At 53.2% G+C, this 18,394-nt stretch overlaps 6 protein-coding genes across 6 annotated transcripts; 2 read left to right on the top strand and 4 right to left on the bottom strand.

Annotated features, from left to right (window-relative positions):
• Window positions 1-384: 384 nt before the first annotated feature.
• Window positions 385-2,262, bottom strand: CPAR01_12355 (uncharacterized protein; the record flags this gene model as incomplete). Its single annotated transcript, XM_060496612.1, has 3 exons — window positions 385-1,190; window positions 1,239-2,103; window positions 2,158-2,262. 3 exons carry the CDS (start codon window positions 2,260-2,262, stop codon window positions 385-387), a joined length of 1,776 nt encoding a protein of 591 aa, XP_060344145.1.
• Window positions 2,263-3,895: 1,633 nt separating this feature from the next.
• CPAR01_12356 (uncharacterized protein) lies at window positions 3,896-5,062 on the bottom strand (the record flags this gene model as incomplete). Its single annotated transcript, XM_060496613.1, has 1 exon — window positions 3,896-5,062. One exon carries the CDS (start codon window positions 5,060-5,062, stop codon window positions 3,896-3,898), a length of 1,167 nt encoding a protein of 388 aa, XP_060344146.1.
• A 1,356-nt stretch (window positions 5,063-6,418) lies between these two features.
• Window positions 6,419-8,188, bottom strand: CPAR01_12357 (carboxylesterase; the record flags this gene model as incomplete). Its single annotated transcript, XM_060496614.1, has 2 exons — window positions 6,419-7,696; window positions 7,760-8,188. 2 exons carry the CDS (start codon window positions 8,186-8,188, stop codon window positions 6,419-6,421), a joined length of 1,707 nt encoding a protein of 568 aa, XP_060344147.1.
• Window positions 8,189-10,160: 1,972 nt separating this feature from the next.
• Window positions 10,161-11,503, top strand: CPAR01_12358 (uncharacterized protein; the record flags this gene model as incomplete). The annotated part of the gene is made up of 5 exons (XM_060496615.1): window positions 10,161-10,307; window positions 10,359-10,728; window positions 10,785-10,902; window positions 10,960-11,100; window positions 11,158-11,503. The coding sequence occupies 5 exons, from the start codon at window positions 10,161-10,163 to the stop codon at window positions 11,501-11,503; spliced, it is 1,122 nt and encodes a 373-aa protein (XP_060344148.1).
• A 1,494-nt stretch (window positions 11,504-12,997) lies between these two features.
• CPAR01_12359 (uncharacterized protein) lies at window positions 12,998-15,352 on the top strand (the record flags this gene model as incomplete). Its single annotated transcript, XM_060496616.1, has 1 exon — window positions 12,998-15,352. The coding sequence occupies one exon, from the start codon at window positions 12,998-13,000 to the stop codon at window positions 15,350-15,352; it is 2,355 nt and encodes a 784-aa protein (XP_060344149.1).
• Window positions 15,353-15,685: 333 nt separating this feature from the next.
• Window positions 15,686-18,150, bottom strand: CPAR01_12360 (DEAD/DEAH box helicase; the record flags this gene model as incomplete). Its single annotated transcript, XM_060496617.1, has 3 exons — window positions 15,686-16,543; window positions 16,600-17,850; window positions 17,920-18,150. The coding sequence occupies 3 exons, from the start codon at window positions 18,148-18,150 to the stop codon at window positions 15,686-15,688; spliced, it is 2,340 nt and encodes a 779-aa protein (XP_060344150.1).
• Between the last annotated feature and the right edge of the window lie 244 nt (window positions 18,151-18,394).

The raw sequence follows: 18,394 nt of genomic DNA on the forward strand, positions 1-18,394 counted from the left end.
AAGTCAAAGCTTCCTGACCGAGAACGCCGATCTTCACCTTTGTCCTTGCTCGGTAAGACTTCACCGAAACCCCAGGCCATCGAAGGGTGAGCTCCAGACTAACCAGATGCATCCCCAACTTGACCCTCAAAAAGGCTCCAATATTGTCCTCTATCTTATGGCTCTTCTTGATTCTAAGCTTTTTCCCTCCCTCGACACTCTTTTCCCTTCAAATGCGCATGTAGCTAGTTTCTCTCTTGGTGTGTAAAAATGGGTATATCTCTTCTTACGTCGTTAAACTAAGCTAAGGATTAAACAAGTATAAGTATTTTCCTGTCGTCTTCATTAGGCCTCAACTCCCTTCCCAGTAATCCACCACCAGCCTAGCCGTTATCAGTGCCATCATTATTGTCGCTGCTGGCCCCCATCCATCTCAGAGTAACCTGGCGTCGGGCCTGCATGCCATCCCATCCCTTGAAGCTCCGCCCTGTCTCGTCCCTGCCCTTGATATACCGCCGATGGCCCACTCGGAATCTGATGAATCGGTTGCCCATGAGCCTCTGCTAAGGTATTCTGCACATGTGGCTGGTTGTAGCTGTTCTGAAGCTCGGGTGGGAGAGGCAGGCTCTGGCCATATGGTTGCTGTTGCGGATATGCCGGTTGGCCATGCTGCGCCTGGAGCTCCGAAGGCAGGCATTGTCCGGCAGGCTGCAGCTGGCCGTTGGTGTTGGCTGGCATCTCGGACGGCAATCTCGTCTGGCCGTGGAGTTCCACGCCGGGGGGGGATTGGGCCCATACACCACCAGCATTTGACGCGGGCGATATGGTGTCCGGATGTGGAGAACCAGTCGTGTAAGAGACGCTCATCTGAGGGCTTTTGGGTGGCAGCTCGGACAGCATCGTGCCGCCTAATTCAGGTTTGCCCGCCATTTCAGGAGGGCCGGCGGCACCTGGAAGCGGGAACCCAGCCTCGTTCTTCTTCCGACGGCGGTAGATGATGAACGCGATGAGAGCGGCAATCGACAAGGCACCAACGACAGCAATAACACCTCCGATGATGGCTGCGAGGCTTGGAATGCTGGACTTCGATTTGCCATTGGTATTCGTACCGTCGCCAGAAGTACCCGAAGAGCCAGTAGCAGTAGCAGTAGCTTCGGCGCCCGAAGTCCCTGACCCCGTGCCGGCCTGTGCTGTTGGATAAGTCTGAGCAACTATCGCTTGGTTAGTCACGATGCGATCATGGCGCATGATCTACTCACTTGATTCAGCGACAGTGGCCACCACCTCGTTTCTAGCTGCCTTGCAATAGTAATCCAACACGGCAACCGCAGAAGATACAACATCCGTAGCCGTAGATGAGCAATACCACTTGATATCCGATGTCACCGTGCTCATGACGATGTTAGTCACTCCATCTTTCAAGCACATACAAGATGCCAAGGCCTGAGGCCCCGTCGGGCACTGGTATCTCGTAAGCGAGTAGATAGCATCCGAAAACCCTGACTGTGCGCATGCGGCCAGCGAGCTGTATTGTGAGAGCGCCGTCATGTAGTAGGTCATATCTCCTGGAGGCGGCGAAGGCTGCGGGAACGATGTAGTGCCCTTATTCATGGCACAGTACGCATCGTAGAAAGCGAGACCCGAAGTCACGTCGGCGGCGTTGGAGCATGAGTACCGTACAAGCGATGCGATGGACCGGCTGACTCGTGCTGAGTTGTCGTTCTTCGAGCAGATGCAGGGCGCCATCAGACTTGCGGCTTCAGGGCAATACGTTGACATTGAGCTGATGGCGTACGACACGCCAGACTGGGCACACGGGGCCATGTTGGCGAACTCGGCGATATCGGTGGCATACTTGGTAACGATGTTGGTCGTAGGCGTCGGAAAGTTGACTGTCGTATCGGGGTTACAGTACTGGCTGATGACTGCCGCGGCGCTGGTCTGGTCATCGGATGCGGTTGAGCCACAGCTGTAGCTGATTGACCTGGCGATGGATGTTGAGATGGCGGCGAGGTTATTGTTCTTCGTGCATATGCATGACTGCAAATCTGTCGGTGCTTCACCGCACGCCGAGTAGGTCTGGGAGAAGATATTGTACGACACGGCAGTCTGAACACACGGCGCCTGATATGGGTCAGTATCGTTTAATCACCATTCCGGCAAAGGTTTTGGACATACCAACAAGGTGTAAATGGAAAGATCAGTGACATAAACGATACTTGCGGCTCTCCCAAGGCCGATGAGGAAGAGAGACAGCCATAGCTGGGCGGGTATCCGCGACATCTCTCCCAGGCAAACCACAACAGCAATCAAAGGATATCAAGGAACGGAACGTCGACAACGGTCAACAGAGTCAGAAAAGACAGGAGGAGCCTTTCACGAAGCATGATGTGAAGAGGACGAGGGGGCCAAATGGCAATGTCTCTGCCTAGAGTGACTGGCTAGGCATGGGAAGCTAAGCGCGGGGGAGAGACAGTTTCTAACTCGCTGCAAGGGGTAATGAAGTCCACCGTTGAGCCCGTGTACCCGTGAAAAGCGTGAAAGCTTATCCAGTTTCTCTACTTCGGCTTAGGCTGACTTGGTGTTTTGATGGTCAATCATCACCACGACGGTCACTAACCCCTGTCACTATGGCGCTAAAGTTGCACCACCCCCTTGACAGCTGAAGGGCTGAGCCAAGGATAGCTTCAACGTGATCGCCTCTGCGGTTCCGCAGTGGAGATTTCATGTTCCGCGTCATTTGTCCGGAAAAACACGAAAAAGCCGACTCATCGCGGAGTCTGGCGGAGTCTTCGCTACCCTGGAGATATCAAGCCTCATCATTTTCTGTGACAATGTCCAAGTTGAACAGCATGAACAGGTGAAGAGCTTTCGCACGTTTCAACGAGCCTCTTATCATCCTACCCTCGCGGAAACAGGAGCAACGTTGGAGGTGTCCACAAGACAGCTTAGCTGCAGCCGCGATGGCGTTGTTTAATCAAACACTGGTTCAGCCTAGGCCAAGCAAGCTAGGCAAGCCAAGTTGATGATTTGGTAGTGTACAGCCATGGACCTCGCACTCGCAGCAAGTCACAACTCATTTGCCTCGCTGGCGGGGAAAACATCGCTTCGGAAAGTCGAAAAGTGGTCCAAAAAAGAAGACAACACTGGTTGTTCGATCTGTCGGTACTTTCCAGACCCATCGTGATGGCGTCAAAATGGTAATATGATGATAACCTATGTACCTTTGACCTTTGCTGGCGGCAGAAATGACTCAGGAGCCGGCAGACGCCACAATCCAGGGGCGACAGAAACCGGTAGACGCGATTGGCCTGCCCAGATGAGACATTCCGTTCAGAGCTAGCCTTGAATATTGTGGCAGGCCAACATAATTTGTTGGCGTGAAGTTGAAAGAAGCACAGCAGCCTTGATTGACTGTGTATCGTGGGTGTCTGGGTTCATAATTAGGTGCTGACTGAGAGGAGGGTCTATCAAAGATGGAGCACAGGCACCAGGGCAAGAGTAGGACAATTTCAGCTTACATAAGGCAAGTCAATAACTGACGGCAACCGGGTCATCACCCGGCCGAGCTCGGCGCGGTTTGTCCGTGGCATAACCAAAATGTCGCTAATAATCACCGTATTCAGAGTAGAACTTGAGGATCAACGGAGTCAGTGGTGCAGAACTGCAACCAAATGGATCAACCTTCCACAGACTATCCAGGTTCCTGAATACAGGAGTCTCTCATTCTCACCATGATGGTATCATTCTAGGCATCTTCCTCCACCTACATTACTTCCCGAGCCATGATCTGTACAAACGGTACTCATCGATGGCATCGATCCATGTCAACTGACTTCTGCCACCTTGTTCCGGAACGAGAGGTCCTTATTGAACATTGAGAGGCCCGGCCAAACACTCTCAGGATGCTCGCCACTCAACTCAGCACCCGGCCGCCCGCGCCACCACCGTACATGTAACCAGGCGCGAGACCCTCACCGAACTTTGTTAGAGTCTGGTTCACCTTGAGGGACAGCCGCCTCGAAATGCTGCTCCGCTTTTTCACTTGCCTTTCCATGCTGTCTCTCGCCTCCAGCACCTCAACGTCGCCATTCTCTCGCATGGTGCTTATGTCCACATCGCAGTTCTCGTCCTCATCGGTTTGGCTTTGCTCTTCGTCAGATTTGTAGTCGGGCATCGCACGGCTTCCGCATGTTGTGCACATGATCTGATTGGGTCGAAGGGGCGGCATTTCGCTCTTTCGCCTTGTACGATCTGCGGTGGGCGGAGCCGAGTGGTTCAAGGACGGCGTTAGTTCAGTGAAGACATCCCCCTCCGTAGCCCGCCTCCTCATCGATCTTGCTCTGCGTTCGGCCACCTCTTTCTCGATGGACCACTTGATGACAGAAGGTCTTGGTGTCTCCTCCTTCTCGGTCACTGCAGCCAGGCCTGTGTTGGCGAACTGTGTGGTCATCTTGTGCCGGCCAATCTCATTTGCCATCTCAAGCCAGAGAGCATGGCCGATGGCATCGTGAAGTACCGGAGCCGTGATGAGCTTTCGACATTCTCTTGTGCCATCTGCCATACGTAGTCTACCAAGCTCTCTGATCTCGTCCAAGGTCAAGTTGCAGACAATCTTGATGTATCCCGCCTGCAATTGCGTTTCCCATCGTTCCATGATAAAGCCTTCCAGAAAGGTGGATGCCTCTGCGACGTCCCTTTCGTGTTGTGTCATCTCCTGTTCGATATTCTCTTCCTCCACTGTCTCTGGGGATTGCGCGGCTCGGGTTTCGTCAGCATCGTAGGGGATTTCGAAGTAATTGTCGACGCTAGACTCGTCGGAGGGGCCGCCATGGTGCTGTCGCCGAGCTGAGCTGGTCACCTCGTCTTTCTGTATAGGCGTCATGATCAGAGGCGTTCGTGGACTGTAGGGCTGGTATAGCTGCTTATCCAACGCCATCATAAAAGGGGCGGCTTTGCTGATATTGCTGGCGGAGAAGCAGCTCATTCTCCTCTCGAGCCCAACTGATTTCCTCGGTAGTGGAATCTTGCTTGGGGAAGAATCTCGCGACCTCCCGAAGACTGTTGATTGAATGCCGTACATGTTAAAAGTTGTTATGCTTGCTCCTTCCCTTGACGACTTGGCTTGCCCGAAACCACATGAGCCAGGTTTTAAATACATAAACACTCACAGCGGTGTTATAGTTTCTCGCCCATAGAGGTCTCGAAACGGCTCACATCAGACTTGAGTTTGTCGGGGCCACCACGCCACTAGATCATGTCATATCAAATCTCCATATCCTCATGGTCGAGGCTGACGACGGAAGCAGGAAACCTTGCAAGCCATCGACTAGGTCTAGGCTGGTGAGGCGCAAGGCTTATTCTTATTCAAAGTGAGGACCTTGACCGGTCCGCCCTCCATCTCCTTGACGCTAAATGAACGACATCGGTCAAGACGTGAGAATGAGAAGCTGATGTGGGATGTGTGCTCAGATGATTTGTAACATCTTGTCTGAGGCTTTGATCACGTTCCTCGGATGTTCCAGACTCTAGAGACACTTCATTTGTGAAGATTGTGGCAGAAGACGGCTAGATCTATCAGCCCTCGCTACACAAGGTAGTCCAGTAGAAAGCTATAGAGATCAATGAGTCAACAGGGTCCTTGGGGGATTGCGATGATAATGCAGCCTCAGCAGCTATTCCCGTCCCTGATACCTGCTTGGCGACTGCTCTCATTTGACCCGATTAACTTGATGTGTCGTTGACGCAGGGTTGCGACCGTTGATGAAGAGTGCCGTTCTCACGGTGAGTAGTTCTTAATAATCTCACAACGATGCTCATGAGTTCTATATATCCTGCAACTAGCTCATCCTTCTCGTGGAGATGCCTAGTCATCATTGGCGATTCCTTGTGAGCATTGGTTTGCATTACCCCGCCACCCCGCGATGGTGTGGCTGGTGTGGTGGCATTTTTTGGTTCACGATCGGGGTAATTGATAGGCCGGCAAGATCAACACCGGGATTGTAACGAGAAGCGGGTTGAGGTCTTGGCACAAGCATTCAGTAATCCACAGCTTGCAGAGCAACGGCTGGGTTTGCATTGATCAAAGGGCAGATATTAATATCGATGAACTCTAAATACTCTGAATTGCCGCCAAACGCAACCGGTTTGGACTCGCTTGTAGAAACTCTCCGAATTATCCCGAGCATTTTCTTGATTACTCCTCTATGTACAAGCGGGCCTTTGAGTAAGAGTGGAAGATCCTTCAATTAGGTGTTGCTTCGAGCTTGAAACGATGCTATTAGAGAAGGCCTGGATGGCCTGTGGAAAGCAAGCTCAACGAGATGAAGTGTTTCTATTACAAGGCTATGATAGAATGATTAATCAGGCATTATTAATCTAGACACTTGAGGCAAGACATGATTTGGAGGTGACTTTGATGGGCGCTGAAGCGTCAGCATTACACAAAGACGTTTTCCAAGAGATACTCGATCTCTGTCGCCCTGTAGTTGTCCTCTTCAACATAGGCCAGACCCGTACGGTTTACATCAAAGACGATGTTGTTAGGCTCATCCACCGTGTACAATGGCCACGTAGGACCTGTTTTGGGGCCGCTGCAGACATTGGGATCGGTGTCGTGGATGAACGCAACCCACATCTTGCTCATGAGGTCCGCCAGCTCGACAAAGGTCTCTGGCTTTCCTGCAAAGGGGTTGGTAGCATATCCCACTCCGTTCACGTTGTTGAACACGAACGCGACCTCTTGGAAATGGGTTGCTCCGTAGACGGCCGCGATGCCGTTGACATAGACGTTCCACAGGTAAGAGTAAACGGACAGTCCGGCGCCAGCGTAGGTGCTGGCCAGGAGCCTGCGGCCGCTGTGCTGTTGGTAGTCGCCGGCAAAGGCAGCTGCCCGCTTCCACTGAAGGCCGAATGGGTACGCCGCAGGTCGGCCAACCTGAGAGACGGGGATTCCAACATCGGGATCGTCGGGGTAAAGCTCCGAGATGGCGGCCACCTGTTCGCTGTCCAGCTGAAGGGCAGTAAGCCAGGCCTGGAACTGCTCAGTGGTGTTGATGCCCTGCTTTGCATATGCGGTGCCCTCATCGAAGTTGTTGCCGAGCAAAAGAGGAACATGTGCGAACTTGTCCGCAGCCAAGAGCTCGGATCCCTGGGCAGTGATGAAGTCGCCGTCAACCACAGCGCTGATGGTAGGCGGTGTTACGCTCAGGGGGTTGGTGCCGTTGTAGATGGCGTTGATAGTCTGCCAGGGAAGGCCTCGCAAGCAGCTCAGCTTGTCAGCGGCATCGGTACAACCCGTCTTGTCGACGAGAGCATTGAACCACGGCTGCCAGTCGTCGGCGTCGGCGAACCTCGCGATGGGACTGCCACTCTCGAGGATGGCGCTGCGGAACAGGTTGTTGCTTTGACCATCGTAGGCGACGAGCTGCATGCCCAAGGAACGAGCACCCGCAGACTCTCCCCAGATGGTGACCTTGTCAGGGCTACCGCCAAAGGCGCCAATATTCTGCTGGAGCCATTCCAACGAGAGGCGCTGGTCGCGGAGACCAATGTTGCCAGCACCGGCGTTTTGCAGCTCGTTGCTGAAGAGGAAGCCCCAATACGAAACACGGTAGTTAATGGATGCAGCCACAATAGGCTTTCCCTCCTTGACGGATTGGTCGACAATGTAGCTGAGGTTGTACCTCGGGTCGCGCGAGCCTCCGTTTACATAACTCTGTTTCGACAAAGTCAGCAAAAGTACCACGTAAAGGTTGTCTTACACTTGGCAGAAACTTACGCCGCCGTGAACCCAAACGCCAACAGGCAGATCATCTCCTGGCTGGACACCGGCCGGACGCACGACGTTGATGGTCAAGCAGTCCTCCGAAACGGGGTTTCCCAAGTTGGCAGTATCGGAGCCATACCCTATGCACATCCAGCCATATTCGGAAGCTGAACGAGTCCCCTCGAACGTCTCGTTGAGCGGTTGAGGAGCAGCGAACCGGAGAGGGCCAACGGGGGGTTGTGCATACGGGATACCAAGGAAGAGGTCCTGCGCATACTGCTGGTTCCGCACTCCGACGTAGGTCCCGTCTGAGAGGTGCACCGCAGGAGGTCCAGGCGGCGTGGGCTTGGGACGAGGACCCCAATAGGCGGGCGAGGAGGACTCGGACACGCCCAAGCACGACGAAAACGCCAGAAGAACTCTAAACGCGTGGGAACGCATGGTGGGCAAGGCTCAACGGGCGAAGAAGTGCAGCTTCTAGAATGCGGTGTAGAAGGAAAGGGAGGCTAACACCTGCGTGTGTCTCATGTCAGTCGCACAGAGGTTCAGGTAGGGAGATTTTGATCAAGCCCGTCGACGCTACTCGGGAACCAATCATGACATATCGTCTAGAAATTGCCTCAACGTCCGCTGGCGTGAAAAGAAATTTCCGTAAAGACGGCCTCTTAGTCCCTGCACTGCCCGGAATATTGGGTTACGACGACTCTAGACTAAGAGCCGTTTTGGAAAATAATCACCGGCTCTTCCAAGGCTCTGCCGATCACCCCTAGCAGACTTAGTCCATACCTTAGATTACGATGACACATACAAGAAGTCCGTACCGTCTCATTGCCCCTGCGGATGGCACTTGGCAGCCCTCCAACACGATTTGCGTGCTTCGGCTCAGGGGGCTCGATCAGATGCTACTACGTAAGTTCATCCTTGTGTCGCATGGCGAGAGCATGGCGAAGCTTCCCCATCGATCTCTCGGCCGAGGAATTCATCCATCACGGGTTCGACGGGTTGTGGCCTGATGCCCAGCATCCCCCGCAGATTGGAGCCGTAGTTGGTAACCGTCCGTGTTGCCGCTGCCCCCAAAGACCTGGCAGAACATCGGAGAAGCATACCTCGTTGTGGTTAGCAGAATCGATGGTGAGACCACGCTACTGCGCAGTAACGGCGCAGCCAATATTCGTGTTGGTGAGTAGACTCTTTTAGTGTCTTCTAGAGCCCCGAAAACTCCATATGGGTACTGTTTAAACGAGATATGTAATATTGACCATCGGCTATGATCCTGGGGAAAATCGCTGGCGCACGAATGGGATCTCTCCGCTCAAGCCCCAGGATTAGAGTTCGGCACTAGAGACCGGTACCCCAGCCATCTTGAGTTGAGGAGTGGGCACATTCCCACATTCCTCAGCTGCCCCGGCATAGTTGGGCCGGCCTGGCAGGGCTAAAGGAACTTTGGTAGCAGAATCCGTTAACGAGACCACACACACCTTAACATTCTCATTGATTACAGTTGCGTGATGCCAGTGGACCCTTTATGCGTCTGTACATAGAGGAGAACGTGGTCCGTATGCGGAGACGCTGTTGGAGCATGGCGCTGGATCTCCGATTGAGATGGACCCCGAGCCAAAAGCCCATGGGAACGTCCCAGTCCTACCTTACTGTTTAAGTAACCAACTTCGTGTTCCCATCAGATCATTCCAAGACAAGTGTAGTTGCAACCAAAAACAGCCACAGCGTCAGTGGTGAGCCGTTGACTCTTGTGAGGCTGCTAGTTCCCTTGCATCCGTACCTCCCGGTGGATTTACAGACGCAAAACAAACTTGGCCCAGCGATCCAACAGTTCCGTTTGAAGTAAGTGCCCGTAGTAGCAGAAATCACACGTTGGTCCCAGCACCGCCGTGTTGGCGGCCGGCCTCGACTTTTCCACGAACCCAAATCTCCCGCTTCCGCCCGCCGTGATATATGTCGTGCACCGGTCGAAGCCTGATCTGTCTTTCGCCTGCCCGTGACGAGGTGTTCCTTGGGGCAGGTGGCGGGACTTCGTCCGAACTCCGCCTCCCTCCCTGCTTCTCCCTTTGAGGGGGAGAATCCTATCACCGACACAGGCAATACTCTCGCCGGTTTCGAGGGGGGGCACATAGCGTGAAAAGTCGGTTGCACTCCCCGAAACTAAGGACTGTTCATGGAGGGTAGGAGGCTTTCTGGTACCTGGGGGCCCCCTTGTTAAGGACGCTGATCTTAGATTTCATCATGTGCGATGCCAATGTATAATATGAGGGAGTGATGCACTTCCCGCGTGTGCGCTGACCTCGACCGCTTTTGAGCAGAATTCCCGGGGATCCACTGATTGACTCCCGTCCTTGTTTCTTACGACGTCTTCTATCATATCTCGTGGCACTGTGCGCCTGCCGTGAGGTTGACGATGGTCGACGATAGAGGCACCAGACTCCTCGCCGTAACATGGTCTCTCTGTGTCGCTAGCGCTACGCTGCTTTCATTGCGTATCTATTGTAAGCTATGGCGTGGACGTGGTTTATGGTGGGATGACCATCTCTTGATTGCGTCAATGGTATGTGAAGAATAGCCGTCATTGTCCTACCCCCCTAGCTCATAGTTGCAGGTGTCACTGGTGATATCCATCTCGATAAACTCCTACATCGTCTCTCTCGGATTTGGACGCCATATCGATACGATCAGTAGCGATAACCTCAAGCTCATAAACCTCAACACGATCCTCGTCGCCACGTTCGGAATCATCGCAACGACGACTAGCAAAAGCTCGTTCGCCCTGACGCTGTACCGCATCGTCACGAACCAATGGTTGAAATACTTTCTCATCTTCATCATCGTTTCCATCAACATCTCGATGAACTTGGTATGGATGTTTGGCTTCGCCAAATGCACACCGTTGCAACGAGTATGGGACAGCAGCGTGCCGGGAAGTTGCTGGGATAAGAAGAAGCTCGTCAAATTCCAGTTGTTTGCTGCCTGTAAGACTGCCGCGAAACGGTGTTCTCATGAGGCTTGCATGCTCACTTGCTTGCAGATTACTCCGCCATTCTCGATTTCGTTTTGGCATTCCTGCCGTGGCCAATTCTCATGGGCGCAACGATGCGGCGTCGCGAAAGGCTTGGTGTCGCCGTAGCAATGAGCTTGGGTGCTATGTAAGACTTTCGGATTCCACCCTGGCCACTTTTGCGGTGAACTAACATCGACGACAGTGCCGGAATATGCGGCATCGTGAAAGCTGTCCTGGTGGTCAACATGACGAGTCCAGACATCACCTACGAGCGCGTTGACCTTACGATCTGGACTTTGACAGAACCTGCCGCCTCGATCATGGCAGTGTCTATCCCGGTCTTGTATGTGGTCTCCCCCCTCATCAAGCGTATTGGTTCTTCACCTCTGACACCGTGTAGGAGAATGTTGTACCGAGAGCTCAAGTCAACTCAACGAAGTTATGCACGAAACAAGTCACAATCGCATGCACTTGACACAGGAACGAGGAAGGAGGTCAGATCAACGAAGAGATATGGCCCGGGGTCACAATACGGCCGGAATTCTGTTGTTGTCATGTCCACCGGAGGATGGCAAGAATCGCAGGAAGCCCTCCAAGAGGCGGAGGGCGGCCAGGCATCGCCGCTCCCGGGCATGAACGGCATCATCAAGACCGAAGAAGTGAGAGTGCGGCATGAAAGATTAACAGGACTGAGTGAAGGCGAAAGCTCAATTGAGCTCGACTCGCTCAAGGAGGGTCATAGATGAGATCATGAAACCAACAGTTGATGGACACCCAGGCTGGACTCGGACGAAGGTTTACACTATAATAATTATGAGTTAGCGCCACTTGATACCAGATATGAATGATTTGAATAGAGATTGATTGGATATGGCGATCAAATAAACTACTCGTAGTCAACATGCAATCGTATGCCCGTGGGCGCCTGATGAGCCGACAATGATTGGGGAGAGATTTGAAACAATCGTGTGAGCAAACCTGCGGATGATATTCTCTAACCTCGCTGATGCCACTGAATTTGGAGAATGCTGCCAAATCGATGCTACCAGAATCGATACTACCAGAATCGATGCTGCCTTGTGGCTTTGGGGCCTTGTCGTCACTCGTCACCCGTCACCGGCTCACCGAATGCTTCCATTATTGGCCTTCCGGTGGGAATCAAAAGCCAGAATTGCATGCCGCTATATGGTGCCTGACAGAAAACTTGACACCATGTATTATTCCTATTTATGATTCCGGAATACCCTGATGCTTGTCGAGCCTGGCGAAGCGTGGAGATAGACGCTTTGCATTTGAAATTAGGGACCTCGGTGAGGCCAAGGTGACTTCCAACATCATGAGATCGGAGTTCCACAATAGCTAAGGTCGACCACACACAACATGTACCGATCTTGAGAATCTTTCACATCGAGAATCAGAGAATCGGGTTTATGTGCTAAGCCATACATTTTAACACCTTTGAGATGGAAGTTCTGAGCCAACGAACTCTAGACTGTATGACATCGCGTTGGTTTCGCGATCAATGTCGTCCTCGACCTAGAAAATCTTTACCTCTGATCAATTTAGGCCAAAAGAAGATGGCCGCTTTGAAACACAGCAGCTCGTGTCAAAGGAATTCGGTTTGAAATGAGTGAGCTCGTTTCTCTTTCAGCTCATCCTCTTTGTATGCCCAACTCATTGTATGGAGAGGTGAGAAGATGCAGGACAAGACAGCTGCCCTCGATAAAGAAGCCTATGAAACCCAAGAGATCGACTTCTCACCTTAGACAATTGAGTAAAAGTTGAAGAGGACCTCATAGAAGCCCTACCCACTGCAAAAATTCTGTCGCTTTGTCAGTTCGCACCTGCCTCACCTTTGCGCCTTTCTCCCGACGCACCTTCCCTCAAGATCAGCTTTTCCCAACAGCGCCTTCCTCATCTTTACATCCCTCTGAATTTTCATCTTCGATTCTCACTCACACCCTCATCTCACTCGTCCATCCCTCCAATTTTCTCTTTTCTTCAACCCCTACGTGAGCCATCTTCTCAACTTCACGCCGAAGAAATCAACTATCGCAAGAACCTCCATCTGCTTGCCCACGAGATCCTTCTTCAGACAATCACTTTTCATCAGAAGATTGCATTTTTTCCTTATACACCCCAGGCCTCATATCCCTCTCTCATCCATCTATTCATCGCTCGCCGAGGTTCGTCTCATCCGCCACCGGTGTCATCCCTCTAACGAACGCCGAACCGACATCATGATCGACCCGTTCAGCGTCGCTCTCGCTTTTGCCGGCATAATTGCCATTTTGATGGCTCTCAGCTATCTGGGCAGTCTGATCTACCAGCTCTTTCGCGAGAACGGCCTGCTCGACCCCAAAAGCATCGGATGTCTTATCTTCGTCATCTTCATCCTGGCTTCTATTCATCCTCTGACGGGAGACCACGCCCTTAGCGTCTTATCCAGCGTGGGCGCGGTCATATTGGAGGCTATCTGGGGTCTCAAAACTGCTGTCATGAGTCTGTGTGATGCGCTTCGCCGAGCTTCTGCATCTCGCCAGCCGGCTTCGCATACCGACGTGCAGCAAGTTGCCCCCCGACAGCTCCCGGAGCAAACAACTGAGCAACCAGTTCCTACGCCCGCGCAAGAAGACCTCGAAAGATGCTACCGCCAACGAGAGGTGTGTGACAATGCCGAGGAACGTCTGACGAAGACCTTGAGGCAGTCCAACTCCTACGCATCGGAAGTCAGCGAGATGGATGCGAAGGTGTTGGAGCTTCAGCACGCTATCAATGTGCAGCAAGCCCGTGCTCAACATGCCGAACACAGTTTCCGGAAAGCAAACGCGAGACTCCTTGCACACGAGACAGATGGAGCAACCATCGCAAGACTCGAGGCAGAGCTGGAGTACCAGAAAGCGCAGACCCACGACGCCGATGTCTGTCGGGAGGCATCCAATTCGCAAGCGAAGTACCTCCAGAAAAAGATCGACACTCAGAAGGAGAAGTTCCAAGAATATGCCCGGCGCAAGGAAGACCAGATTGGCGTGCTACGTACTGACATCAAGGCACTACAGCGTCAGAAAGACACTTCCCCTCGGGTAGAGCTGTTGGCAACAGGAATCCAATCTGAAGCGGTAGAGACTGCTCCCAAGCCAACCCAACAGCACCTCGAGGAACAGCTCGCCATAACCCAAGCCAGGCTTTCGGTAAATCAGGCACTGGCGACCTCGGCCACGTTCGGGCGTTTCATCAGCAAGACCCAGATGAACGATCTCAAGGCTGATAGCCAGAACACGGAGCACAACTTATTGAAGGTTATTGTCGAGCTTCGCGGGGAATTGGCCAAGGCCCAAGCTCAAGCAACTACTGCCACGGAGTGGCAAGTCACTCAGCAACATATCGAAGCATCAGCGTCGGCAGATATTCTCGCGCTCCAGACAGACTTAGCCAATGTCAAGGCCGAAGCCAAGGCAACCATTGAGTCGCAAGGCGCCCAGATCCAAGAAGCCGCAGGCTTCAAAGCGGAAGCTGAGAGAGTGGTGGCTGACCTGCGAAGCGAAGCAGAGCAACTGCGCGACGAGAAAGATGGCTACAAGCAGCAGATGGAGCAAATGGTTGCCCTGAGCCCTCAGATTGCTATGTTGCAACAAGAGACAGAGCAGACACGGGTTGAAAGGGATACCCTACAGCAGCAAGTGGAGCGATTGATGGACCAGGCCACCCAGATTGCTCCATTACAGCAAGAGAGAGACGTTGCGATTCAAAAGGCCCAGCTGGTAGAGCAAAAAGCAGTGGAGATTTTGCAAGTAAAGGCGGTGCAAGTCACCAAGTTGGAGATCGACCTGCGCACTGTCCGCGAGGAGAAGGAGAAGGCGGAGGAAGAGATCGAGGGATACATTGAGGAGCTCGCAGAGGAGCAAGAGAAGCTTCGGAAATCACTGGAGGCCGAGAGAGCTTCAATTCACACCATTGGCAACCTGAAGGTGGCCAATGATGATTTTTGCGCCGAAACCGAACGGCTGAACGTGGAGGTGCAACGCCTTCTCAATGAAAACACCAACCTGGCGGCGAGGATGAGGAAGTTTGCCAACGAAGAGCTCCTCAAGGCCAACATGGCTAAAAGAAACAAGACTCAAGAGTTGTCCAACAAAGACGGAATCTTGGACCTGATCAAGAAGACCCACGAGGACGAACTTTTGAAGAAGGAGGCCGAGCTTGCGAAGAAGGACGAGAAGATTGCGAAGCTGGAGTCTCAATACTCCATGAGCTGTACGGGCAGGCTTACCTTACGTGACAAGACGAAGAAGGGACGCGAGGACCTCACACTCTTGGCCTCGAGAGTCAAAGATCTCGAGGACCAGATTCAAAACCCCAAGTCCGGCCCCAGACTCACTGCCCTGCAGACCGGAAGTGTTTCTACGGTCTTGCAGCAGATCGAAGAAGGCAAACACCTTCTCTCACTCACCTCAACTCCGGACAAGAAGCCTGAACGCGCGCAGTCAAGCTCAGGCGCGAAGACGATGCGACCGATGAAGTCACTTCCGAATAGGAGAAGGTCTGAACAGCTTCCGAAGAGTGAGGCGGGTCCTTCGTCGGTGATGGAGGAGTGAGCGAGGCCACGAGCTTCGGTTTTTTATTGTTCAGTGCGAACAAATCTTTTCTTGTTGTATTATACTTCTGTGACGAGGGCCGGCGAGCCCAGTTCACGGATACGGATATGGTCGTGGTTTCGGTTCGGTTTCGTTTATACTAGGATGGTCACGATCAAGGACATGGTCTACAGTTACGGTTACGGTTATGGTTACGGAATCCGCTATGGATATAATAATTGGTCGTGGTATCGAGCCGAACGGGTAGCTCAAGAGTACCAGGAATGAAAAGTTTTGATTGCACGATTGAAATCAAATGGTATTGTCTTTTTGTGAATGCGTGAGGCTACCATCCTACAGATCTTCCAAGTCCAAGCCGTCAACCTTGCCCAGGAAATCTCCCGTGCCGCCTCGTAACAACTCCTCGATGTCGAGATTACCCGACGTGATGTACTTTTCACTGACGCCGGCATTGACGCGCTTCGACAACAACTCGCGCAGCTGTGCCCTCATGGCTCCCATCTCCGCCTTGCTAATGTTCTTGTCCTCTTGTTGCTTCTTCTTCCGCTGACTTCCACGACCCGTCCACGTCCCTGCCTTCTCCAGCTCGTCGCTGTCGTACTCTACACCTAGCTCCTCGGCAGCAGCCTTGACCCAGTCCTCGTCCTTGTTGCCCTTCTCCTTGGCGAGCGTCGCGTCAGTGAGCTTCTTCGCCAGGTCGAGTCTCGGCTTGAGGCGGGAAGCGATGCGGCGATCTATATCGATGGTGCGCATAAAGTACTTCTTCTTGCTCGAGTGCTTCTCGTGGACCTTGGCCGCGAGTCTGCGCGTCGGCACGACCTCTTCCGGCCCGCAGAGGATGATACTCAGACCCGTCTTCTCGGCACGCGCGGTACGACCGGAGCGGTGGACATACATGTCGGCGGCGCGGGGAACGTGGTAGTGGACGACCTGGTCGATGCCGGGGATATCGAGACCGCGGGCAGCGACGTCGGTGGCGATGAGGACGGACGTGGTGTTTGCTTTTGTGGCCGTGAACTTTTCGACGGAGCGGAGACGGGCTTTTTGGGCCATTTGGGAGTGGAGGCCCATGGCGTTCAAGTTGAGGTTTTGGAGCATGGGGGTCAGGCGACGGACGGCGCTGATGGAGTTCGTAAAGACTAGAGTGCGGCGGTTCGGGTTGAGCAGGAGGATTGTGTAGAGGTAGAGATCCTGCAACGTGTTAGATCAGATCATCATGATAGATTGGGCGAGCGCTTTTTTCTTACCTTTTCCATGGCACCGCACTCGATGAGACCCTCCTTGAGACCGGCGGCCATCTGCTTGGCTGGGTTGGCGTCAATGAACTTTGGCTTTTCCTCGCGGAAGTTGAGCTTCTTCAGCAGATACTCCATGTTCTCCGTCTCCGACATGAGGCCCCATTTGCCCTTGCCAGCCAGCTTCTGCTGCAGTCCCTGGTGGAACGTCGCAGAGAAGACCAGCGTCTGTCGCTCCGAGAGCTCCTTCTCATCCTCATCATCCTCTTCGACAACCTCACGGTCAAGGGCGTCTAGGATCTCTCCCGCCTCCTTGAAGTGTCCCTCGCTCAGAAGCCTATCGGCCTCATCGACAACCAGGTACCTGATTTGCCGGAACCCCTTCAGGAGCTCCGTGCTGGAGCTGATGACCTCCCACAGACGACCTGGCGTACCAATAACGATATCTGCCTTGGCTAGTTGTCTCTGCTGTTTGAAGACTGACAGACCTCCCGTCACCGAGCAAACGAAGGGCGCGTGGGTCAGACCGGCGCAAAGATTCTTGATGTGGTTGGTGATTTGGTGTGCCAATTCTCTTGTCGGCGACAGAATGAGCGCAAAGGGTTTATTATCCGGCTTCTTCTCGTCCTCCTTTCCCTCAAACTTCTCGAGCCATTCCTCCACGATGGGAATCGAAAATGCAAGCGTCTTACCGGAACCCGTAGAGGCCTTGCCGATGACGTCGTGACCGGCGAGAATTTCGGGTATCGAGGAGCTCTGGATCTTTGTTGGCTTGGCGAACTTGAGCTTGGCAATGGCCGCAACAGTCGCCGGGGAGAGACCGAGGTCCACCCAGGGAGCCGTGTCGATATCCTCCTCGGCCTCTTCAGCTTCCTCGAGAGCCTTGAAAACGTTGCTTTCAAGCTTGGCGTCCTCCGGCTTAGGCTGAGCTTTCTTCTGCTTCTTTTCCTTCTTCTTCTTGCCTTCGGGTTCGGCTGCGAGTGCAGGTGTAACGGCGTCTGTCTCATCGGCTTTGTCTGCAGGCTTGCCCCCCTTCGTGTTTTCCACCTTTTGTGCTTTTTGTTGTGCCTTTTGTTGTGCCTTTTGTTCTGCCTTAGCGGCAGCCTTCTTCTCCTTCTTGGTCTTCTTCGTCTCTGCCTTTGGTACTGCCTCCGCCTCCTCCATTATTGTGTCGGTTTGTGTAGGGGCAGGCTCAGAGTCGCTGAAGCCTTCGAACTCGTCTTCGTCGTTCTCCTTCTCGTCGCCAGAGGGAACAGCAGCGATCTAGATTGTAGTCAGTCATGCATTGCATTTGAGAGGGCGAGGAAGAGAAGCATAGGCTGGAAGACATACAAACTCGACGTTATCCCCATGTTTGACGACATCAACGCCCTCGATAACCTCCAAGCCGTAGAAACCCTCGGCATCGTCGAACATTTCGGGGACCTCGACCGTCTTCCATGGTAGCGCACTGACGGCGACCTTGCGCTTCTTCGGGGCCGCGGCCTTTCCGCCAGCAGACTTTTGGCGCTTCTGGGGATTCTGGGCAGCCCCAGAAGGCTGTTGCTTCCTCTTGTGTTGCATATTGAGGGTCCTGGTATTGTATATACAAGGAGCGCAAAAGGAAGGTGTGGGAAAATGCCCCGCGAGTAATCTTCACATCAACCCAAAAAAAAAAAAGTCGATGCGCATATCGTCCACTGCAATTAAGCACCGGCGCCGCTGCGCTGCTCGAAATTTTTGGCGGGCCCGGAAAATACTTCAGCCGGAAGAGGCAGCTCCTAGGCGCCAGGCAATGCACAGACCGCACCTTAATTCAGCCCTACGA

This window comes from Colletotrichum paranaense (assembly GCF_030867605.1).
Source record: "Colletotrichum paranaense strain IMI 384185 chromosome Unknown Scaffold_11.1, whole genome shotgun sequence".
NCBI classification, from domain to species: Eukaryota; Fungi; Ascomycota; class Sordariomycetes; order Glomerellales; family Glomerellaceae; genus Colletotrichum; species Colletotrichum paranaense.